This window comes from Bactrocera oleae, chromosome 5 (assembly GCF_042242935.1).
Source record: "Bactrocera oleae isolate idBacOlea1 chromosome 5, idBacOlea1, whole genome shotgun sequence".
Classification (NCBI taxonomy): Eukaryota; Metazoa; Arthropoda; class Insecta; order Diptera; family Tephritidae; genus Bactrocera; species Bactrocera oleae.
In genome coordinates, this window is record NC_091539.1 from 9951557 (window position 1) to 9978447 (window position 26891).

The 26891-nt window shown below is 31.8% G+C and overlaps 1 protein-coding gene across 1 annotated transcript in view; it reads left to right on the forward strand.

Moving 5' to 3' along the window:
- LOC106625174 (uncharacterized) overlaps positions 1-9118 on the forward strand; it is a 106640-nt gene extending 97522 nt beyond the window's left edge. Inside the window, 3 exon segments of the mRNA XM_070109953.1 lie at positions 6415-6994; positions 6997-7494; positions 8932-9118. Coding sequence (XP_069966054.1) covers positions 6415-6994; positions 6997-7478 — 1062 coding nt within the window. The 3' untranslated portion in view covers positions 7479-7494; positions 8932-9118.
- Positions 9119-26891: the final 17773 nt, after the last annotated feature.

Sequence of the window (26891 nt, forward strand, 5' to 3'; positions counted from 1 at the left end):
TGAAATTTAATTTTATACTAAATAATTTTTAATTTAAAAATTTAATTTTTTAATTTTTTTGTTCTAAAACAACTAGTTATTAACTTTTCCCTGCAATTTAATCTCAAAAATCTAAAATTTTATAGGTGAAACTTTATGCAAAAAAAATCTGGCAACTCCAGCAACTCTAAAAAAATATTTACAAATGTTCGTAATTTATAAATTTCTGCATATATTACACAAATATCAGGCTTTATGACACACATCATTATATACATGTATAATATAATATACGAGTACCTATGTACATGCATATGTACACATATTAAAACTGATTTTATTTATTGTCATATTCTAGTAGGGTAGCCATTTCATTAATTTATAAAATATACACACTTTTATTTATTAACAATATATTATTTAAATCAGTACCTTTTATTTTTTTATTATTCTTTTTTTGCAATTTTCTTAAATGTCATTTTCAAAATAAGTGGCAACCTTTTAAGAATATTTTTTAAATAATATACACCAATCATATAAAATAATAATTTTACTTTTCAGTTAATACTTTAATATAAAATTATTTTATTAATTTTAATCATGTGGCAACCTCATAAGTGCAAAAAGTGTTCAAAATATTTAAATTAGTAATTGTATATGAATGCTAAATTGGTGATATAGTTCACATAAATAAAGATATATGAAAGATTTGAAAATTAGTGGCAACTCTGCACAGCGAAATTGTGTTTGGAATACTTTTCAGCATCATACACAGGCAAAATAACTGTATATTGCAGCATATACGACTTTAATTTGTATTACCTGCAAAATTTTTATAGGTGGCAACTCTATCACCATTTCTTGCAGTCACTTACTCAAAAGTCAATAAGATAATGTCAAAAGCGAAAATATCTTTTATTCTCAGACCAAAATGTCCTTAAACACTTTAATTGAATATGTTATACATATTTGACTCTTAAGTCATAACATTTATTGAACCTGAAATTTTTCGGCTGATCATAAAATATATGTGTTTATTTTGACTTAATTTATGTGGTTAAATATTGGTTGCTATTTTCGGCTTGATTGATACCACTTTGATATACATACTACGTGCTCCATAATTTAATTAAACCCACACATGTATAGAAGAACCATGTATAGCATACCTTCAGGCGCAGTCGACATTTTTATTATATCGAAGAGGAAATGATTGCTACTTGTTTGCATTTCTTGTTTATATTTTTATGTTCGCCGAAAGCACGAAACAAAGCAAGGATATAACAAAACAATGATTTCCAATTCATTGATTGACAGTAATGAAAAACAGCAAAGAATAATCGCAATAAAATACATGCCTGTCGGTGAGTGCAAGAGTATGAGTGTGAGATGTGTTTTGGTGTGTGTAAATCGAAAAGGAAACAATCAAATTATGAGGAGAGATTTTGGTGTTGTTGTGGTAGCTAAAGATGTTCAACGTTCCAACGAAACGAACGGACAATATCGTTGAGATCTTTGAAGTGTTGATAGTACTTCGCTGATTATAAAACCGGCTCTATTTCGGTTCAGCAGTAACGAATATTGTAGGAACAGTACAAACATTCGTGAAATAAAAGAGTCATTTGGAGTCTGGAATATAGGAAATATACTTATATATTTTTAATCTCCTTCTTAGCCTTTTACGTAGGCTAAAATTGCCTTCTAGCAGATTTGGGACCAAAAAAGCTTCACAGAGGTGGACTTAAACTATAAAAGCTTGAAATAAGATAAGACGGTACCTTAATCGCACTTACTCAGATAGCTTGCTAGTGATTTTCTACATTTCTCTCAAGATAATACCAAATGCAGCACTACTCTTCGAGTTTTCTAAAATATATTGCAGGCCAAGAAAGCTCTATTAAACTCAAATTCGGTGATCTAAGAAGAAATCATTCTCCAAAACAAGTTGATAAATTGGCTATGTAAACTTCTAGAAACACTAATTAGCATGGAATAAGCTTACTTCATTAAAGACTTGATACCACTTACCGAACTTTAAAGCTCACTATTTCATATCTTATTTTTCATTCCTTCCTGAGTCGCTGGAGTTAAATTAGCTGAGCTTTTAAGCTCTGAATTTTGCGTAGATTTCAAAAAGGCAAAAAAAGATTAAATCCGTTTTCTTAAAGGATTACTAACTTTTGTTTAAAGAAGTTGTTTTATTATTATTGAAGTTCTTTTGGAATTATGGAGGTACCAGCCATATAGATACTCGGAGGCAAATAACCCACTTTCATATCGACATAGACCAGTTAAACGAAATACCCAATCTGAGTTATAAGAAAGCAAACTGTTTAGTCAAGAAAGCTTTTGCTTTACTTTGGAGCTTATTTGGGGATTATAAGGCTACCTACTGGATACTCTATCTATAGTTGTCGGAATATACCGAGCCCGGTGAACTATAAGGCGCCGGATATCCTTCGGGTGTAAAACTCCAGAGGTTCGAAATCTGACCAAACTTAGGTGCCTTAGGGTCCATAGATGGGGTTGCAAGTATATTGATCACTAAGTATTGTAATATACCATTGACTCACCAACATACTCGAGCTTAAAGCTTTAAAATTGGCAAGCTTTTTTCGAGTATCAAAGTTCAATTCATTGATATGGCTATCGATCATTTTTTGAGTAGTGATTACTCTACTGCCAATTCATATATGAGTACTTATACATATGCTTAAATATGTATATTGAAGCCCCTGCACTAAAATTTTTGGATTGCAGAAAGCGCCTGAGTAAATTTCCATGTATTTTTGCTATGAGCAACAAATATAACACAGCACAGCCTGCATGTGGCACTCAAGTCAAAACACAAATCAAATCAATGTCGTTGCGATATTTATTTTTATTTTCGTATTTTCACATTTATTTGTTTTTATAAGCTGTGCATAGGTTAGCAAGGGCGTAAAAGCAATTTAGGAAGCCAAATCGTGTATGTAATAAATGTAGAAACACGGCGAATGTAAAAGCAATAAATAAAGACATGTTGAAGTATGAATATATACACCATACACACATACATATATATTTTTATTTATATAGCTATAGCGCGATATATAGTTATGTTGCGATGTATCGATATGTATGGCCTTTTGTCTATTCCCTATGGAGAATATTTAACAGGCAAAAACTTCAACAGGTTGTTTCAGGGCAATACGAGGAGTAGTAGTAGTAGTAGACTAACGCAATACTCCTCAGCTAAGGCTAAGCACACAGTACAGCGCGGAACAATAATTTTATCCACAAATTATGGATAAAGGTAGTTCTTATAGAAACATAGAAAACCAGAAAAAAATGTCTATGGCTAAGGTTTTTAGCAAGAGCATAATAGGTATCAAAAATTGTTTTTTAAGCAAACCTTAACTATTATTGGCTTAAAGTATCTTGAAAAACTGAAAATCAAGGAATTTTTGCAAAGCAACTCTCTTTTAATTTAAAGCTATTTCTCATTCTCAAAAAATATGTATAGAGAAACGCACAGATTATTTAAAGCAAGTGCTTTTCCTAAGTTATCACATTGTTAATATTTTCCTAAACGACTGTTCAATATTGAGAAACTAGAAGTACTCGAGTCTTTGGACTGAACATAGGAATATAAGTTTTCTTCGGACGAATACAATAGTACCGACTAGCATCATTATAATCAAATAGTAATAAATATGCCGTGAAGCGTTAAGTATCTATGCTAGCTCAAAAGTCTAAATTTAGCTTTCAACTGCATTGAATCTCAATAACTTCAAATCTTTTTTCTCGAAAAACTGTGTTATATTAAGGTTTTTTCCAAAAGTAAATCATTGAAGAGAAGTATTATGAGTTCGAACTTTCTCTACATTTAGAACTGATGCTGCTTTAAATAGTGATAATAAAAAGGAGAAAAGAATCGGCTGTAATACTTAGGAAATCCATGCCTCAACTTCGCATGAGACGGCACTTCGGATTTTGAACTGATTTCGGAGAATACAGATGAGAAAAAAATAGCAGTGGAACTCAAGCGACTACCGCGACTTCGTTTTATCTTTTGTCATTATTTTTTTAGGTTCTATAACCTCTCAAATTTGTGCATGAATTACAGATTCATGTCCTACAAAAATATGGATGCCAACTCTTGTTCAGTCTACGAAATTTTTTGGAGCTTTCACACCTTTCCACATTCGTAAGTGTATCGATTCGTATTCCACTTTAGGTTCATGCCAATATTTTCGCACTTGAGACGGAAGAAACTAGAAGAATGCTTTTCAAAGTTTAATGATACTCTAGATGCCACTTTTTTAATAAAGCTAATATAATCGCCTAAAAAGTGGTTGAATCATTGCTGGAAAGAAATTGTTGCTATAATATTTGAATCCGTAGCACTTCAAGTAGCCATCGTCCACATAATCCACTTAACGACCCAAAAAATATCTGCGCTCTCTAATTGCCTACTGGGAATTTTGCTATGCCACACAAGTATTTGTGTAATCGAATATTTATTGAATCATTCGGAATTCCACAAAACTAAGCGGGCAGACCGAAATTGAACTTGGCATTGATGTTTCTTGAATTGCAAATTCTGTTTTTTTGCTACTTTTTCTCTTTTATTCCGCCAACATGTGTGCTATAGACATATTTACAGCTAAAGCATACACAGAGTTGCATAGTCCGTTGGCATATACGGAGAGTTTGATCAAAAGCGTGGATGTCGACATATATGTATATGCCTTGAGTGGTTTTTTATGACCACGACTTGTATGTGACTGCTGTTTAAGTCACATATAACGGCATGTTGAACAATTTAAACTTTTTTGATGGCTAACATTTTTTTCGCTGTTATTTAGTTTTTAACCTGCTTTTTGTGGTTATTTTTTTTATTATCTTTTTTGTTTCATTTTTCTATATTTTTGTCGAAGTATTTCTTTTATTTTCTCTTTATTTAAATATTATCTGCCTTATATAAAGGTTCTTTGTTCTTTTTTTGGTACTCGAAATACCAAGATAACCAAATATGTATATCGATTAGAACCTTCCAACCCTTTATATTATATTTACCCTAGCATCCATAAACGTATTTTTGTTCGAAACACCAACTAACATCACACTATACTAATAAACTTTAAATCTTTAAATTTCCCCAAAGAGCCATTCAGCCCCTACTGTTTCCCTCAGCAGTTACCGCATTGAGTTTTCAGTTTTGAGGCCCTTGTATTTTTCTATCAGAGAGTCTAGTATTATTTATTATTCGATAAACTATAAAAATCTTTAAAGCTCATATAGCTAGATATACTGCCATTTGCCGAACCTAAGTCTTCACAACCTATTGATTTTCTCTTTCAAAGTCTTTAGAAATCTCTCACAACTCATAAATATATATTTTTACTCGTAGAGTTAATCTTTTACTTCTCCGTTGTCTAATTAGTCAAACTTTTACTTTTATTGAGGTATGGTCTGACGTCTATCTATACACTGATACACTGCTGTTTCTCAGATAAAAGCCCAGTAAGTAACCGATCTAACTACAAAAGATAAAAATCAACACATGAGGCCAAAAGGATTGAAAACAAACGGTTTTCTGTTCTCTCCTGCCTTCTTATCCACGAAACTGTCAATCTCACTGCTTTATACTGCTTAGCTACACAATATTTCTCTTCAACTTCAAAGTTCCTTTGACACCAACGGGTAAGGAGGGTAAAGATTTATTCGTACTAATATTTACGATTGTAAGCATTTCCTCAACAAAACCTTGTACGGTGGAAACCGTTGAACAGCTGTTTCTAAAATAGCTAGGAAATGCACTTAGCACTTAGAGATCTCCTGATGTTGTTGTTGCAGCGTTGTAACAACTTGAATATTTTCCGAATTTTTTCGAATATTCTTCTCAGATTTAATCTGGTTACGGTAGCGTAGTTCTGCCTATTGTGAAGCTGACTTTGGGAACGGATACAACTAGTCCACAGGACCTAATTAAATTCTGTTTTTTGTCAAGAATAAGCTTCTTATCAGATCCATCTGCCATGTGGAAGTGGAGATTGTGAACATACTTTGAAATCATCAGAATTCACCTATTATAATTTTCATTCTCTACTGATTTACAGATTACTACGAGAGCTTATTCCAATCTTTAGAAACTGGATTGGAGATTTTGGGTTCACAGACGTCCTTCGAAATTACGACTGTAAAGCGATGTCTTGTGTAAAGTAAAAGACTCGAGATGGATTATAAGAGACGAATATCCATCGATTGGTACTTTGTAAAAGGGAGGTCAATAGATAATTCAAAAGGGCTTACGAATGAGTACATGTATGAGTGCATGATCTTTTGATTAAACGACTGAGTATCCTATTTGGATAGTCAAATCTTTAGCATAAATTGAATATTCTCAATTATTTTAGTCAATCACCGACTTTTGCTCTCTTCCCCTTTCAGGTGTGCGCCATTCAACACGTCGACGTGTGCATGTTTAACAATGGCAAATTCAAAAATATTGTCGCTGACTCAGACAGTACGCCCGTTGATCACACAGTAGCACCCGGCAGCACATTAAACACCACAGTCATACTAAAGCCACAACGTGGTCAAACGAAAAATTGGATTGCGCTCGAAGACACATTGCAGCGCAATACGGAGCCCGAAGAGATCACCGGCAGCATTGCTGCCTCAGCGGTACGGTCACCAAATCTTATACTTGCGCCCGGGCAGTCCATAAAATATATCCCCAGTCCAGCCGTTGGCATACCGCAACCGAGCGGCTACCATGGACACGGTGTGTCTGGCGTTGTAGGCGACGACCGCAACGTCTTTGCCATTTATGTGTCCTACTATGTGAAGGTAAAGTTGACCTTGAGCGGCATGGGTGGCGAACTGTCGCTAAAGTTGCCCTTCGTGCTAGTACATGTCGAAGAGCCAAAAGTTGAGCATAAAGTGGAAAGACTTGAATTAGACGATGTACCGGCTGGTAAACGTAACGGCAACAAAATCAAAGACGGCGCTATCACATCGACAGCCGGTATAACGGCAATACTGGCATCGAGTCGATAGACAATGAGATACGCTTGCCAATACCGGAGACAGCTGTGCCAACGACAGCACCTGCTGCCATCTGCAAGCCTAAGCTATTGTGTAGCGAAACGTTAGCTAAAGGTTTGAACGAGGAAATCGAAAAGCAGACAGAGGAGGAAGCGCGAAAAGCAACTCTTAGCACCGAGGAGAGTTTACCGAACGAAGGTAAAGAGCTGCAGCAAGTGCACATAGTACAAATACATTCACAATTAGCACAGAGCGCTGAAAAAGAAACGGTGGAAAGCCAAGAAGAAGATGTAAATAAGGAAGCGAAAAAGATTTTTGAGTTGATGGAACCAGAAGAAGATATAAAGCAAATGTTACAAGATGAACCAGCAAATGATGAAATAGAAGAAGAAGAAGGAGAAAAAGTGGAGTCTGCGGTGGAAAAAACGTCTAATGAGCATCACCCTTATCTCTCTGACGTGTGATTTTCTTTTCTATGCGGTATGTTTCACAAAAAAAGGCGCACAGTGTGAAGTAGCTAACAGAGAAATACTTTTTTGATATAAAGAGAAAAATAGTCAGAGTATATTAGATTTTAACAAGTAGGAATATAGAAAAATACAATGTTTAGTGAACGAGAAGAGAGTAAAATTGACAACTGTAGGTGCGTTGCATGTTTTTGTGGATCTCAGTACCTATAACTGACTTTTAACTGAAAATATCGGCCAATCTACGAGGTACCTATCAGAGAACATATTTTTCTGGAAACAATATTAGGGTATTCACAAGGTGTCATATTGTGTCATATTGCCTCATTTTTTTATGATTGTCATATCAACACTGTTGCAAAATTGAAATACGACAAATACAATACGGCGAGGCGTGTTTTTGAGTGTGCCATTCTATCAGCTGTATCTGTTTACTTTTTTATTGTTGACGTTTAAGTGTCTAAAATTAATAAAATTAAAAGCCACTATATTCCGGTAAATTAAGATGAAGAAAAGTAAAATATAAAAATATTTTGTTGTTTCTGTGGTTTTGCAACCAAAATGTCGGCGGTTCAACATAAATAAGCTTTAATTGTATTTTTGTCACTTTCTCGTGGCATTTTGTATTCTTAGCTTTTCGCTACCAGCTGGTGAAGTGAAGAAATATTACACAATTTGACATAAAACAATTAAGGGGTGCTCACAGGTGTCGTATTGTACTTTTTAAGACTATTGAAATACGACATAAGACATAAGACGAAGTTTGTGAATTGTCTATATGTCTTGATGGCAAAAATAATATAATGTAATAATATAATATTAGACATCGAGAAATTTTTTAGGGAGAGGACTTATGAAAAAGTGTATAATATGAAGAAAAATATATTTAAATAATTTAGCCAGATATACTGTTGAATAAACGCTCTTTGTTCGAAAAATATGTTCCAAACAAATTATATAGATAAACAAAATGAGAGGCAAAATTTCAAACAAGAAGAGTACTTCATTTAACAGCAGTTCCAATCATAAAGAGTTCTTTATCTACTGGGAATGCTTCTCAGCACCCGGCAGATATTGTCGAACTATGGAGTCTTTTACTGATATTAAAAAGGAGAAAAGAGAAGATACCGCCGAGAAATATTAAATTTTGATACAAAAATACTCTTGAAATTGAAATGAACTCGGTTATATATAAATAGAGAAAAATATATACCTACATATATGTATATAATTATAGACATCGAATGGCTCATAATTTATTCTGCCTTCACTGAAAAGTAACTGTTTAGCATTCTCGCGCTTTTGGGAGATAAATTGCTTTCTCGATTGACGATCGACATTTTGTGTTTATTCTGGCCTACTTTCATTTATTGAAAGTAATGATTTTTAGCTTAAAAGAAGCCTCATATATACAGTGCTATACATGTATATAAATATATAAATTTTTTAGGCGCCGTTATACTTAAATGACCGTAATTTGCTTGGAAAAGAGCGCACACACAAAAAACAAAATGACTTTCAGCAACTCTTGTCTGCGACCGATAGCGGAGACCTGGCAGGAGCGCTCCAATTATTACAACGACGATGTGCATAAAAAATAGATCTATTATAATAATAAATTTCCTAAATAATTTTTAAATTTCCATATTCAGGACATCCTGGCAAATGCTTGGTGAGTTATAAGCTCTTTCTCTCAACTGGTGAGAAGGCGAAAATCTCTCAACTACTGTTCGGTAAACCATTATGGCAGTGAAAAGGGTCATGCTACCGTTTCTGGGTAAGTTCAAGATAGTTTACAAAACAATAATAAGAGCAAAAAAAAAGGATTTGAAGAAAGTTCTTTTCTACGTTTTTTTTTCTAAAAATAACTAGTATAAGTCATATAGATCAGCATGATTAATTTGAATTAGAGGCAATCTTCGATTCACCAAAACTCAGGTTTAAGTGACACAAACCGACAACTGATAATATAGGTTAGTTTAATTAAATAGAAAACATCAAAATTCAAAAACCTTGAGAGTAAAAAATCCAACAAAAACTGGTATAATACCACAGACTGGAACAATCGTCATTGAATCGATACAGATAGCTTGTCTATTCGATGTTCCAATTCTGGAGTAAGGGATTGAACAAAAAACTGATATAAATATCATACTAAAATAAAGCTAAATGATGCATTCAATTTGAAAATATTTTAAATTTATTATAATCAACAAACAACTGGTATAAATGCCAAAAACTCGCATAATAAAAAGGAGTCAGTTATTGTCATCGTTTTGAGAAAAAACACGAAGCAATGAATCGAACATATTATAAATTACGTATATCGACAGAATCAAGTAGGGGCAGAATGATAAGCACTCATACCATTCAAGAACCATGGATACCACACTATTTTGCATTGAATTCCACTGATTAACTTTGTTATTGACTTCTCTTGTTATATATTTTTTATAAGAGTTGTTGTTTTCTCTTTAATTTTTAGTTTTGGCGCTGCTGGTCCATCAAAGGGATGCAAGTTGGGCGATTTGGTAAATAAGGCTGCAGCCTTTCAGGAGTGCCCGCCACATGGGTTCGAAGGTGACTTGACGCGTTTCATTAAATATTATATAATGATCAAGTAATTAAGCGATTATAAATTTTTGAATGAAAAAAGTGATAATTCATTATTGTTGTTGTTAATATGAGAATAAAAATTGTTATCTTTAAATAAATATAAAGTTTTTTACTAAATAAAAGTGGCGAGTTTAAACACATAAATTTGTATAAATCTTAAAAGTATGTTTAGTGGGTCAAAGTTGGCTTATTAAGGTAAGTAGAAATTACATTTTGCTGCACAAAGATTACTCTTCGATTCTTTTAAAATAGTTTACGGAACAATAATCATTACACTTTGATTACAATTTTTGGGATGAACCGAGGTTAGTTACTTAACAGTATGGAATATGGAATAAGATTGTATATGTGTTTTTTTCGCACATCACAAGCGAAAGTCTGAGATTTTAGTGAGTGCGACTGCTTCTACATTAGTAAAGAGTGTACTCATACAAGAATTTTCTATATGGCTGTCAATCTAGACTAGTGTAAGGCTTAACATAGAATATAACATTTATACTCTGCAGATAGCTAGAGGAGCAACACTAATCAAAAATACATACAAAGAGAGTAGGAAGTATACCAATTTTAATCCTAGAATCCAAGTCTATGTATTTTTTTTTCTATTTCTATCGATGATGTGATGGAATTGGTGAACCGCCGTTTAAAAATTTCAAGTTTACCAAAAGAAGTGAGAAGCCAAATAGAAAAAAGGTTAGCATTTCGGTTAGAAGGTGAAGTTGAAAAGCCGGTGGAAAGCACTTTTTTCGAAGACGACGATGAAATTGGTTAAGATTATTCGCTACTATTAGATGATGTGGGTTCATATATTGAAACAAACTTTGCGATTGAAAAGGGAAAGATTTTTATAAAGGCGGTCGGCATCGACCACATTTGGAACATGCTAATGAGAAACTTGGAACGCCAGTTTGTTCCATGTGCCCAAATAACAGTTGATGAGCAATTATTTAAGTGGCGAGGATCCAGTCGTTTAAATCAATATATACCATCAAAACTAGCTAAATATGGCATAAAAATGTGGTGGGTGTGTTACTCCCACTAAAAGGAATAAAATATGTTGGAAAGCATGTAAACGAAGCACGAGCGGTGAATCCCTATACCTACGAGGGTTAAGTTACGGTTTGTCTATACTGAGGTACAACTGCAACAGGTAAGTTTTTGATACTGCATTGAGCTCCTAACGAGAGTGTCTTAGACTGAAGAAGAAACAGTTTAAGTGAAATTAACCGAGCAGGCACGACCTAGATTGCACTTTTTGAGAGCAAATGCAACCAACATTGTAAGGACTAAAATTTACATATATTCACCAATAACACCTAAAGCTTTTATATATCGCCTCTCTCCCCCTCTATCACTCTCTGACAACGAACATTAGGTTACTGATCTCGAATGAAGTTAATAATTATAAATATTTATCGTGATGTGGCTACTATTGTGTGGATAGTCAGTCCAAATCCCGAGAGGGAATAAATGTACCAATTTATAATTGCATGAACCTATCGGCAGGCAAAGTCCAATGAATATATACCATATATTTGTTATACCCTGAACAGGAAATATTAAGTTCACCACTATATTAATAACACTCAAAAGGAAATTTCGGAGAAAGAAATACTCCTGTGCAATAAATTTACTGCTTTGGATTTTCCGTAAGGTTTGTGACCAAGTGGAACTTTGGCTAAGTTCGTTATATCCACAAATTTTCTGGTACCGGTTTTGCACTTTCAACATTATTTGCAGAAGAGTTTTTTAAACGATATTTCTACATTTTTACTCAAACTTTCACACATAAGAGGCCAATAGGAAAAGGGTGTTGATGAACTCAGTTTTGATTAAGTTCGTAAAACCGTATGGCAAAATCAGAAAATCAGAAGAATATTGTTAGAACAACATCGATTCGGTTAGTTTTGTATATGAAATTTCCAGGTAATTTTAAAAGTTTCTCAGAAATGGTGTCAGCAGATGTTTTAAGCTTCATAAATATATTTGAAGCTAACAGCGGGGCTTCTTAGGAGAAGACTTAACGTACCTATGCTTCGGGTTTTTATTATAAACGCGCTAATCGAACCACGAGAGGGCGCTGCGGTAATCATAATGTAATTTAATTTAAAAAATGTAAAAAACTTCTCTAGATCTAATTTTAATTTATAATCTATACCTTACAAAAAATTTAATCTTCCGATAAAAGCATAAAGTAAGCTTTACTTAAAACGAAATCGTGTTATTGATAAATAAATATCTTCAACCTTAATAATAATCATTAATCAAATTTACTTGCTTGCCTAGATACTTAGTGCAGGGAAGGGCGTAAAAATTGTCTGTACACAAGCAACTGCTTTGACTCAGGAAGTAGGTAAATATGTAAAATAGAAATGACAAATCGCATAAACTCAACAGCTGAACTACTGGAAAATTTACAAAATTCAATTTCCTTGACGCATTCAAGCGTACGGTAGATTGTACAAACTGCAAATCGGAAGATGTACGTAGGTGGAAGACTTCGTAAAAACAAATTTAACGATACAAATATATAATCAAAAGCTACTTAGGAGCTCACAAGGGATTTACCAAATTTTAAAGTCGCCAATTATAATCTTGAAGTGACTAAAATCTGTGAAGATACTCCTACACATATATTTCATAATGGATTTTCTATTATTATTATGATTTCCAAACTTTATTGGTTAATACGTAAATTTGTTTAGCATTTTACACATTATTGAATTCACTTAATGCAATTGCGCACAATTCACTTTCAAATATAAACGTCAAAGTGATATAAGCTGCGCAACAGCATTAGTGTATTTTCACAGGGTGCACAACGTGAAAAACTTTCACTGATAAATTTTTTTTGTCTTATTACTTTTTTTTAAATCTGCCTCTTTTTTTTAATTTTATTTTCTTTTTACGAAGAAATATAGCATGCGCTGTAATTAAAATTTCACGCTTAATAGTTTCTACTCCGCACTCTTTTGTTTGACGGCGCTTATTCAAGTTAATCACGCTAACTGCAGTTATTAAATTTTTTGGTGGCAAGAAAAAGTGGGTGTATGTATTTTATATATGACCTTAAGCAACTTACTACATAGAATCAAAACAAAATAAGTTTTAGTAACTCAAATGAATTCAGGAAAGCTGAAGAAAACCTCACCAACAAAGTAGAAAAATAATAATAAGCAAACGGTGTTAGTCCTAATTAACGCAGCTTAGGCAAACGCATGTAAAAGCTTACAAAAATGCAGTTATTTCCTTTGTTTTGTGAATAAGCCGTTATTATTGAATTACAATAATAATTAAAACTGAATTAAAATATTTTTTGTTTCAATTTAAAGTTAAATAAATTTATAACACTCATGTGAGGCACCCAGTTCACTCTTTTTTAAGCAGCAGCTGATCGTCAATATTAAAATATTAACAAAGCTGTCAAAGCGGAAATAAGTATGATCTTGTGCGGTGAAACCATGATTCATGCGTGAAACATTAAATTTTGGTGTTTGAATTAAGAAATATTTAAACATATAATAGATAGATAGATATAATATATTCATATTTGTAAAATACTCATACTTATACTGGTACTCAAAATCATTGTCATATTCATAACACATTAATTTATTCTCCTTGGTTTTTTACTTCAGCATACAAATACGTTTTTTACTACTCATACTCGTTATACTAATACTCATATTCAAAATATATTTCTTTATAATATTTGTTTTCTCACTTTAGCCAACTAAAACGAAAAATTCTTCAAATGCTTATACTCATATTTAAATTATATTTATTTCTGTTATCTTTCTTCGACCACCAAATATTATTCTGCCCATATTGCAAATTAATTAGAGCCACTGCCGTCCAACTTACTAATATTAACAAGCTTGGTTACAATAAACTGTTTTTGCTGTTAATTTGTGTCCATTATCGTTTTAATTAACACTCAGATGAACTAAACATATTTCTTTTATAAGTACATACGGCTAAATATGTTGTCTCTAAGTTATCTTCATCATATATACGGAATCAACTTTTGCGCCACTTAAGTAAACACTTTGTCAGCAACTTTTTGAGCAGGCGACTCCTACGCATAGGACAAGCCACTGACGCTACATGTTTGTGCATACACACCCCTATACATAACATACTTATGTCACATGACACTGCTAATCGAGTCATGCACACCGACACATAATCTCTAATCATTTTATTACGGTTTTAATCAAAGTTTGCCGTTAACTATAGTGTGACTTTTATTAATATTTTCTTACCTGCCGGCACGGCCGATGAGAAACTCCCTTTTCTCCTGTATCTGTTTGGAAAAATAATAAAATCGTAGCTGATTGAATTGAAAACAAGATCAGTAGAGGTTTTTGCTTAACAGATTATTCGCAGTAACACTCGTTTAAATTTTAAGAAAAGCTGCGGCTGTGCTACCTTCTCGCAATAGTCAGCCAAAGGGTCGTTAAGCCTATCACAGTCAAATGGATCTGGTACAAATGTCACAGATAACCAATACAGGCACCCAATTTGTAGCCTAACAGTCGTATTTCTTGTTATTTATCGCAGAGATTAGCGTCTCTATCTGACTATTTTTCTAAAAAGTTATGTTATTAGTGCAAGCTAAGCGGAATTTCATGGTAGACCCGCGGAACATGAACTTTTTTCACTACTTGCTATTAGGTAGTTTACTAAATCAACTTTGCATGAGTCATATTTTTTCCCGAATGTAATTAAAGTTCAATGATCATACAAAAACAGACGGTTTTCTGATAATTTTTAATTAGAACCATAGATTAAATACCTGTGAACGACGCTTTGGTTTATGTTCTAAAAGGTTTGAGAATCCTTGAATAATATGCACCTTTGCAATTTCAATAATGTAATATCGTTGAAGCTTAATACAATATATATAATTATATTGGATTCTATCAAATATTGACCTCAAAAATTACAGCAAGTGTTGGAGAGCAAAACTCTTCGAGGAGGGACCCTGGTCGAGTACAACATAATGCGCCAATCGGCCTTATTTCAGAATTTGAAATACCAAATTAAGCCAAGCTTTTCTCCTCTTAGACTTGGTCTTAGTGTTGCTATAGCTTTCACCAGCTGATGCCACGTTGAAACCATTCAGGGCTGTAGAGACTGCATCCAATCGGACTAAATTCTTTACCAGCGTGTCCACAAAGTTTTTTGGCTGAATTATGATGGTTCTGATACGCATAGCTCACTCTTTTGGATACTGCAAGATTCACGGATATTCCTCGGATATTAGAAATCCTCACACTTTTGTGTTTCAAATTCACAAGTTATTCATAAATGGATATTCGACAACGTTCACGGCCTTAGGGTTCTGAGTTCCCAAGATCCTAGTAATTGCATAGTAGACGTCGTTCACCTCTTATGAGTTTCGTGATTGCATATGTCATATCGAGGGTAAAAGGCTTAAAACAAGATGTGAATCAATATCAGTAGTATGATAATTAGCTGGAAAGAGTCCCTAGATTGAAATAATGTACACCAAGCAAACCTAACCTTGTCGAAATATCCAGCGAGACAATTACTGCTGGAGATATTAGGATTTAAACGAAAAATACATTAACTTCTTAACCATCGAGTTAAATTACGGGTTCCACAATTGTATTCGTTTATGGGTTCGATTCCACGAGAAAAAAGGTTTGTAAAAAAATAGTTTTTCAACAGAAATTAGGTTTCAGAAATTCCTTAACATATATTGTATTATAACATTAAAAAAAAGTACCGAAATTTTTTCTTTTTTACAAGGACTTGTGCTTAGTTTGGATTATGAGCTCGATATCAAAAAAATACAAGAGTGTTTTAGGGCAGTCGGTTTTCGTTTGCAAAAATATTTGTATAGAGTAGTTCTTATGCGTTCTTGTTGTAAAAATTGACAGTGCCTAAGCGAAGTTTTGTCTATCTAAAAAGCGTAATAAACGCTTAGTTGCATATTTAAATCTAAGCCGTTTCTAGTTTGTGACACAACGCTGTATATCGTTGCTTATCAGCTAAAATAGCCTAAAGGATCTTATACAGGCGTCATCCGCACAAATTCCCACATGCTCTATATATCGGATTGCTTGCTCTAATAGCCTGTTCTATATTCGTCGATTTATTACGACACAAGGTAACATAACAACAACTATTTATGTATGTTAGTGCCACCGGCATATTTCGACAAAAATAAAAATGAAATCAAGATTAACTATTAATTTCATTACAACATAATTAGTTATATACAATATACCTATGTATATGCATGTGAAAATATGTTTTTTTCTTTTGAGGTATTTTTAGATTATTGTACATACTTGTACAATCCTATTCACCTAATTAACCCAATTGATTTATTAATTAAGAGACTCACCGCACAACCTTGCTCAATTGTTGGAGACAATGACCAGATATCGATTGATAATCGGTAAGAGATAGAGAAGTGATTAGTGATGTATGTGTTTTTGACTATTAAATTACAATAACGGCTGAATAAACTTTTTTATACAATTGGAATACATTTTCGTTCAAAATTTTATTATTAATAAATTTTTGACTAGGACTATTTTACATAAATATTGAAATGAAACAAAATTTCGCCAAAAAAAATTTAAAACTATATAATTTTAAAATCCACAAAAAGTATAAATATAAAATTTAATATAATATTCTCGCTAAAAATTTTATTTACGATAAGTATTTTAAATTTTTTCGAAAGTCAAGCTTTAATACAGTAATTGTTTTTTACACAAATATATACAAAAAGTTTATACATTTTTGGTTTAAAATTTTTAATTGCTTTTAAAATATTATTAATGATAAATACTGTTAATTTGTTGTGAAGCAAAGTTGGGTAAAAATTATTCAGAAAAATACAAAATCTTAATATAACAAATAATATTAATATATTATATACATTTTTTAAAGTATAGAAAAATAATAAATTTTTGTTTCGAAATTTTTCAATAAAAAATAGCGCTTAAAATATTATTAGTAATTGGGTTTGTAATTTGTTTTTGTGAAAGTGAAAAATATTTTCTATAAAAAACTAAAATCTTAAAATCACAAAAATATTATAACATTTTGGTTTAAAATTTTTAAAACGCTATAAAACTCAAAAAGAGTTTTTTTTATTTTTTCAAATATTTTAAAATACTAAACAGCTTTACAAAGGATTATTTAGGATAGTCTCAAATAATTTAAGAAAATTAATAAAATTTCTGTAAAAGTATTCACAAAGTTGATTATTTTGCAATCAGCAAAAGGTTTAAATGTATGCTTATAGTTTTTTAAATGCTATAATTAAGAGGGTTTAAAAGCATTATTCATGAAAAATATTTTAAATTTTTTTTGAAACTAACATTTGTTTAGGTCAATTATATCAATATTTTCAAAAGTAAAACAATAATTGCGTATTTTTTTTAGATTAAAATTTAAATTTGAAAGCACCAAAAAATTTGTTTTTTTATTTATATTTTTGAAAAACTTTAAAACATTTATGAGCATTAAGACATATTAACTTAAATAATTACTATCAATATATTTTCAAAGTGAATTAATATTTAAAATAAAATCTATCAAAATATACATTTTTAAAATCTCAACAAAATTTAAAAAATGTCTCAAAAAAACTATAAATGTTTGTTTTGAAACTTTAAATAATTTTGAACACTGAAAGCCATTAAAATATTATTTTCGTTAACCACAAAACAATATTTTTCCGGTTTTTTCATTTTCCAAACTAGAAATAAAGGCAAATATTTGTTTAAAAATTTTTTAGTTGAAAAAAACTTTAAATGTAACGCTGACTAACTTTAAAAAAATATTATTTAACTTTTTTTTCTATGCAAAGTCTACATATTTCCACTTATCTACTTTTATTTCTGATTACCAATTTCAGCTATTTACAGCCGCACTGCTATGCGTACATGTGCGATAATCCTCAAGCACACTTTACATACTTACATATCCAAGTGTATATACGTACATGTATATACACCATTATTCTTCCAACTTTTCCATCTCAAAAACCTGCAAAGCATTTGCTGCTCTTCAAAATTTGTGTGTAACATTCCAAGTTTAACAGGTGGCCTTTATGCTATAAGAGATGGTCTGCAAACTGTTAACAGTGTTTACATTTACTGAGGCTCCATCTCTGACGCAGGCGATGTTCTTTATAGTTTCTATATTGCGCTGTGTTGATAACACTTTTCGCTAACTTGGCTGTTTAGGAAGAATGGTAGAAAATCGTTGCTCTGTTTATGATTAAGGAATTGAATAGATTGTTTGGGAGATGCAGTATCTACTTTGAAGTATTATTAGATTCTCATGTGTCAGGAAGTAGGCAATGCCCTTATCAGGTCGACTGACTAAAAGAATCAGTTGAGTATACTGCCCAAATCTCTGAAAAGGTACTCTTTGATAAGATTTGTAGTGTGTTCTTGTAACACAAAAATGTGGTTAAGTTTCATTATTTTATGTCGAGTTTTCGGCTCCATATATTCGGCTTGGCAAAAGCTCAGAGGTTAAGGCAAAGATTATTTGACATCATTCTAGATATTGAAAAGTCTACTCTTGAATTGTCGACTTAGGGCAGTCTTTAGCCTCTGCAAGCATGGACCGAGAAAGCTACTTTTTTACTTTGCTAAGAACCGAGAACTTCATGATCTTTTTACCCGATCTAATTAATGAAACTCCAATCCGCTTGTGTCGAAGCTACTCCAGACGTATGAGAAACGACTTGATTTATATTGTGTATGAGATCTATAAACAATATTTGACCTAAATTGTGTTCGTAGGTATACGAGCAATTGCAGACGATTGGTGGAAGACTTAACTCATATTAGAGATTGAGATGTGGATTCGAGATGGAGATGTACACCCGGATTCTTTTGTATACTTATCGACACTAGTTCAGACGTATGATGAAGAATTCATACAAGAGAATAAAATATGGATCCGATATTCGGTTTCTATTGTATTTGTAACAACACGATTTCATCCGAATGTTGGAGTTCATAATTTATGTTAGAATATATAATGAGTTATCGAGCCAACCTTCGAATCTAGTCAAATTAAAATTATGCTTTGAAGCTTTCGAGTCGGATTCAAATTCAGAGGTTTTTAAAATGAAAAAGATTCCTACATAACCTCAGCAGTTTTTAGATTTAGCTTGAAATTACTCAGAGTAAGTTTACTTAATTGAGGGTAACTCTGTTTGGAAATATTTCAAGCTTTAAGGTTATATATGATTTTCAATAAATCTGGTTGTATTGAGCAATATATCGAAGTTTGAATACCATATATTTATAGGTTAATCAGTTTCAAGTCTTTCCGTCTTGCCGTCTGTTAAGACCACATCCTCCACTAAGCAGCCGAACTCTTTAATTCGCCAGCAGTATGCTCTTAGCAAACTGTTGCATGGATTTAACGGCTCTCCAGCTCCCAGCTGTACACCAGCATATTCATCATATAAACATACTATCTAAGCATGTATCCTTTATCAAGCACAGCTGAGCCCCCGAGTTTGTCCCACCCGCCCGCTGCTCCTTAACCGCCGCTTGACCACCACAGCGTCAAATGAAAACATCGCCGACCACCAACAAACAATTCGCCATTCACCCAACGCTGTTGCGCATCTTACTTCGTAACAGCGAAATGTTAAGTTAACAGTCGGCCATGCCATAAATAACAACATCGCCTATTGGCCGGACTCAGTTGCTGTAAAACTCGCGCCGGTAACGGTTCCACAACGTAAAACGAGGTTTACGCGCTGAACGCTTGTGGTTTTCTAAATAATTGAGCAAATAGAGAAAATAAATAAAATTAATGAAAATAATATTGTGTATGTAAATTTCGTTCAAGGCAGAAATGTGTAAGTGATTATGTGAGCGAAACCGAAAAAAGCTTTCAAAAATTAATAAACAAATAGGAGTGAGTGTGCGCTGCTGCCAAACGCTTGACCTCCAATTGTTGTTGATGTAAAAATGCTGCAGTGAAATTGTTCTCAAGCAGCAAACAGAAAAAAAGCAATCCTCTTTCCGGTGGCTGCCTTCCAGCGTGTCGAACTCTCAACCAATTTCGTGTTTTTTTTTGGATTTTTTTTCGGCTTTTTATGCGTGTACATACATACGTACATAGCTGTCAGCTGTGTGTTATACCAATTAGTCTGGTAATTAACGGTCTAGTCGTAGCTTAGATAGCGCGCAAAATGTAATGCTGCTGTTAACGGTTTATAACGCTAAAATATGCTGGTTCGTATGTGTGCGTGATTAACACACATATATACATACAAACAAGTATATGACATCAATGTAGCGTGAATGGGTGCGTAGAATTATTTTCGGTAGCCAAAAAAAAGGTGTATATATGTATGCACTGATGACTATTTGTGATTGGCAGCTGGCTTGATTCATTGCGAAAGGTAAATAAAAGCGAATTATCAGCTCCCCATCGATAGGCGATATGTTAAGATAAAGCGTAAACTTTGTTGGCGACAAGTGCGGCTGAGCGTTAATTTATTTTACAAGTAGACAGTTTTATTTTTGTTTTTTTAAACATTGTTTATAATAACTGTGTCGGTTATAGTTGTGTGTTTATAGTTCTAATTAATTTCCTATGTATATTTTGTTGTATATATATATATATATGTACATATATTTTTGTTTATATACCAAAAATTTGCTGGTCATGCTGCAATTTTGTTAATGAGTTCAAGAGCAACGGGGAAAAGGAAAAAAAAGAAAATATTATTATTACATAAAGGAAAATTAAAAAAAAAAAAAAAAATTCCAAAAATTTTAATAAATTTTTTTAAATATTAACAAAAATTTTAATATTAATAAAATATAGTATAATAAATATCCCAAAAATTGATGAAAAATATTAAATCGAATAAAAAAGTTTATTAAAAAAAATACATCAATTAAGTAAATATTGATTTAACAAAAGATATAAAAACAATAACAAAATTGTGGAAGTAAATAAATCAAATAAATAAAATTCTAATGTAATAACCATAATAATAAAAATAATAAAAAATATTAAATAGCATAAGAAACAAAATTAAATAAATAACGGAAAATAAAAATAGTTCTAAAGATAAATAATAACAGCAATATTGTCAATAAAATTAATAAATTAATAAACCAAAATATTAACATGAACTTTCACTTCGGTGGCACCGAAGCTATAATATCCTCCACAGTTGCAGTTTTTTGCATAGATGGGTATAAGAAATTCTTTATCTCGATTTAGATCGGTTAGTTTGTATGTCAGCTATAAGCTATAGTGTTCCCCTCGGAACAATATATTTGGAAATTATAGCGTGATAAAACTTGATTAATAAGCTATGACAAATTTTGTGAATATAACAAGTAAAATCAAAAGTTTTCCATGCAAGCACTTAATTCCGATCGCTTATTTTGTATGACAGCTATATGCTATAGTTTACAGATCTGAACAATTTCTTCGGAGATTGTAGCATTGCTTTGGATGAAAATATGTGCCAAATTTCGTGAAGATACCTTTTCAAATAACAAAGCTTCCCACACAACGACATGAGTTTGTATGACAGCTATATGCTATAACTATCCAATCAGATCAATTCTCTTATTAGATTGTCTCGAATAATAATCTGTTCCAATTTCAAATCAATGCAATCGCATAAGTAACTTGGTTAATTAAAAATATTTCCATACAAGAAATAGGGTTTGATCGGTTAATTTGTATGGCAGCTGTATGCTATAATTGTTCTACTGAACAGTTTGTTCGGATATTGTAGCTCTGCCTTAATTTGTAACTTATGCCAAATTTCGTGAAGATATCTTGTGAATAAAAAAGTTTTTAATACAAAGACTTTAGTTCGATCGGTTAGTTTGTGTGGGAGCTATATGCTATAGTGTTCAGATCAGAACAATTTCTTCGAAAACTGTACTAACGCTTTGGACAATAATTTATGCCAAATTTTGCGAAGACAGACAGCCGGATATGGCTAAATAGACTCAGTTCGTCACGCTGGTCATTTGTATATATAATATACTTTATAGGGTCTCCGACGTTTCCTTTAGGGTGTTTCAAATATCGTTTCCAAATTAATGTACCCTGTATACTACATTTTGCTTGTCCGAAATAAACGAAAATCACTATAATGGATATACTGGAACTAAGGGAAGATCTGTACTGAATTAATGACCTTTTGCTATTACTCAACTGTACTAGAAAACATATGGTCAAGCAATTTTATGTAGATAACTGGCATACTAATCAGCATATTCGGCATAAGGTCTGCTGGAATAATGAAAACTATTATATATAATATATGGAATTTGGGGTGACTCATGAACCAACTTCATTTATTTTCAAAATGAAACTGTAGCATATATATGCAATATTATACGGTAACTAAATTTTTCTAAGACCCTAGCTTATTGACCGATATATACGCTATAAATTCAAACACAAGTTCAATCTATATGTTAGGTATGTATTCAGTATTTAGAGACTTGAAAAGGTATACTCCGATTTCGACGATTTGTGAGAGTGAGACGATTTATATACTGTAAAGTGAAAGAATCATAAGGAATTTAAATTTGTTGTCCGGCGGGATAATATTATTCATCTAATTGTTGAAACTGGCCGAGTAGGTACTCAGATACAGGACTGCATCTAAAGGTAACCGGCTCTACAACCATTGTCCAGTTTTGGTGATGGCTCGTTAGAAGATGTTCAGATAACAATTCATTATAAATCAAATAATAATTTTTCCAATATAAGTATAAAGATGTTGGTAAAGATAAAGATAAAGATGAAGGTAAAGGAAATTAAAAATATAAAAATAAAGATAAATATAAATATAAAACCAAAACTAAAGTTGATAAAAATAAAGATAAACATAAATATAACTATAAAGTTAAAGAAAGAGATAAAGTTAAAGTTAAAGGTAAAGATAATGATGAAAATCAATATGACAAAGATAACGATACATACATATAAAGATAATAGTACAGAGAAGAATAAAGTGAAAAATAAACATGAAATAAGAAAGCGGTGAAGAAAAATATAGGAAAATAGAAATTTAAAATGATTGACAGGAAAGAAGAATCTGAAAATGAGAGCGATTTATTTTTATTCTTTGAGTCTAGAAACTAAAAATATGTTAACGAAAAAGACTAAAAAGAGCTTGAATCTCCTTGATGGAGCTGTGGTGCTGGTTAATTCAACAAGTTTTGCGCCAAACAGATGCCAAGTGCTATACTGTTTACAAATATAATTTTACCTACCAGCTTTTACGCGCAACATTCATTAATTTCACAACATTGCTGCAGCCGTTTATTGACGACGTGTTATTGTAATTGCATACTTTTCGAAGCGTAATGCACAATATCGTAAATTTCGACATGTAGCGTTGCCAAATAAGAAACATTTTTTTAAACGAATTTTCCAATTTTATGCTACATACATACGGTTATGTGTATCAAATTCTAAGTCGAATCTTGCTTTCTTTGTAAAATTTATCGATTTAATTTGAAAAAAATTTGAAAATTTTTGTTATATTTTACTATAAGTGTTGGCAGCCTTCTATTGATAAATTTCAATTATAAATAATACATTTCAATAATAAATTCCGCATTTAATTGAATTTCAGCAATTATACAAATTTTATATTGAAACCTCATTGTGATTTCAACTGCTTTGAATTTCAATGCTTAGCTCATTGATTTATTTGGTTATTTCAATTATTATTATTCTTTTTGCCGGCTATAAACCTCTTTCGTTTGCGTATGAAACTACAATATATCGTCTGAGGAGTATATTAATGACAAGCAAATATTTTTGCAATAAAACTAAGTGCAGAAAAAAATAAATAAAAATTCCTAGAGAATTTTCAAATTCACAAATACACAATAACAACAAATACAAAAAAACAACAACTAAGCATGCATATTGCCACAACAATAATAACTCAGAGCATATCAACAGCTCGTAAGCAAAGCAGCAACAAGAAAAACAAAAACAATAAATAGCATAACAAAAATACCAAAAATATTTCGACTTTATCAATGTGGAGTCCAACAATTTGCCAAGTGTTGTCTCAGAATGACACGGCATATGCAGATTGTGGGCGTAAAGGCGTAGTAGACAGGTGTGAATCACTCCTTTGTATGAGCGCCTGCAACAACAGCAACAATAGAGCTTATGGTGAACAGCAACAGCTTAATTTATATTTCACCAACACAATGAGACGTTGTCAGACTAACGGTAAATGTTGTTACATACATACATAACCGTACACGTGAAGGCCTCCAAAGCAAAGCTCAGGCATTGTTTGTGTAGATTATCCGGTCACAGGAAGGACACGATACACAGGATGCGATTAAGTGAAGCGAGTGTACAAACACATACACGAGCAAATTTTTCTATATAATAATAATACGCAATACGTTTTATAAATTGTCAGACAATTTAAAAAAATATAATGGACAAGCATGAGGAAGATAAGTAAGCGAGATGACAAAAATAACAAGTAGAAAAGGAGTGGATATTTGTTCTTTTCACGCAATTTAAAAGTATTTGCTGTGTCCGATGCTGAAGTTTTATTTAGATAAGACAACACTAGTGATGTGGGTGCTTGAGCAGAAGGGCACACTGATACAGACTAGATCAAAGACGTTGATTGAATATCGAATCAAAGTATAAGTTAAATTAAGTTCAGTTACGTTAAGTTAAGTTTAGTGAAGTTTCAGTTCAGTTTAGTAACTTTAAGTTAAGTCAAGTTTTGTTAAGTTGATATAGGGTAAATTAAGTTGAATTAAATACATTTCACGAATTTAACTTCTTCTACATTCATTTTAGTTTCGTTTAGGTTTATTAAGGTATTTTAGGTTAAATTCAATTAAGTTAAGTTATTTTAAGTTAAGTTTAGTTAAACCCAGTAAGTTGAGTTCAGTAAAGTTACGATAAAGAAGATTTCGTTAAATTATATATAAGTCGGTTAAGTTAAGCTATGTTAAGTTAAGATAAATTAAATATATTGCATTTCAATTAAACTAGATACTTCTTTAATCTTTTCAGCTTCTTTTAGGTATATGAAGTTAAGTTAAGTTAAATTAAGTTTAATTAAATAAATTTCACACATTCAACTACTTATTCAGTCATTACATTTTCATTTAAGTATATTAAGTTAAGTCAAACCAAGTTAAGTTAATTAAGGCTAAGTTACTTGAAGGTAAGTTCACTTAAACTAAATCTGTTTGGTTTAGTTTAGGTAGCCTAAGCTAAGTTAGGTCAAGGTATTTTAAATTCAGTTTAGTCAAATCATGTCAAGTTAAGCTAAGTTAAGATATATTAAATTAAATAAATTTTTTTAGAATCTTCTGTGAGTCTTAGGTATGTTAAGTTAAGATAAGCTAAGCTAAGTCTGATTAAGTTAACTTAATTAAACTCAAGTCAAACTAAATTAAATGAATTGTGTTGATTTAATTTCTTGTCCCTTCGTTTTCGTTAAGTTACGTTTATTTGTGTTAAGTTAAGCTAAATATATTTCATGAATTTAACTAGTTTTTTTTATTTAAATATTATTACGTTGGATATACAGTTAATTTTCGTTTGTTTTGGTTTAACTTAGCTTAAATTAATTAAATTCCCTTCAATTTATTTAAGCTACGTCAAGGAAGGTTAAGTGAAGTAAAGCTAAGTAAAGTTGCGCAAAGTTAGCTAAAATTAAATATATATTCAGAATTCAATTACTTAATTATTCTGTCCATTTTCATTTATGTATGTAAAGTTAAGTTAATTCAAATTAAAAAAAATTTTTTTTTTTGTTTTTTGCTTTAACTAAAATAAGTTCAGTACTTTCTGTTTTATTTAAGTAAATTAAGTTACGTTAAGTTTTGAATTCAACTTAACTTAAACTAAGTAAATTCTGTTCAGTTTAGTTAGGCTACGTTAAGGAAGGTTAAGTCAAGTCCAACTAGGTTAAGTTGATTAAAGTTAGCTAAAGTGAAATATATTTCATGCATTTAGCTACTTGCTTTTTTCATTTTCATTTATGTACGATTTAAATTAATACATTTGGTTTAACTAAAATTAATTCAATCCTTTCAGTTTCGTTAAGTTATATAGGACTTAACTAAGAATAACTTCAATAATATATTTGGTTATATTTTGTTATGCTAAGTTCTGTTAAGTTAAGTTACGTTAAGTTAGGTTACGCCAAGCTAAATTAAGTTAAGGTTAGTTAAACTAATTGTGTGCATTTAACTAAGAATTATTGCAATAGCTTTATTAGGTTATATTGAGTAATGTGAACTTCCGTTAAGTTAAGATAAGTTAAGTCTAGTTAAATTGAGTTCTGTAAAGCTAAGAAACGTATGCTCTGTTCATTTACCTTAAACTTCATCAGTCCATTCAGTTTTAATTTAATATCTTTAAATTAAATGCGGCACGAAATATAATATCCAAACCTCTGTATAACTTTATGATGGCACCAAATGCGTATATTATGCCCAAGCTATAAATACACGCAGACGTGCAGGAAGAAAGGAAAGAAGAAAATTATAATATGGAATAACTAAATACAAACCGAAGCGGCAATAAAAGCCAAAATATACAATAAATAACAGCAATATTGCTACAGTGTGGCAATAAATAAAGCAAAACGCCTTCGCCTAACGCTGCATGCTGTAAGAGTCGGCAGCGGGTGGTAGAATGATGCCAACTAGGCGAAAGTGAAAAGTTATGTATTTTATGCGCGTACCTATGCGTTGTAGTGACGACAACTACACTTTT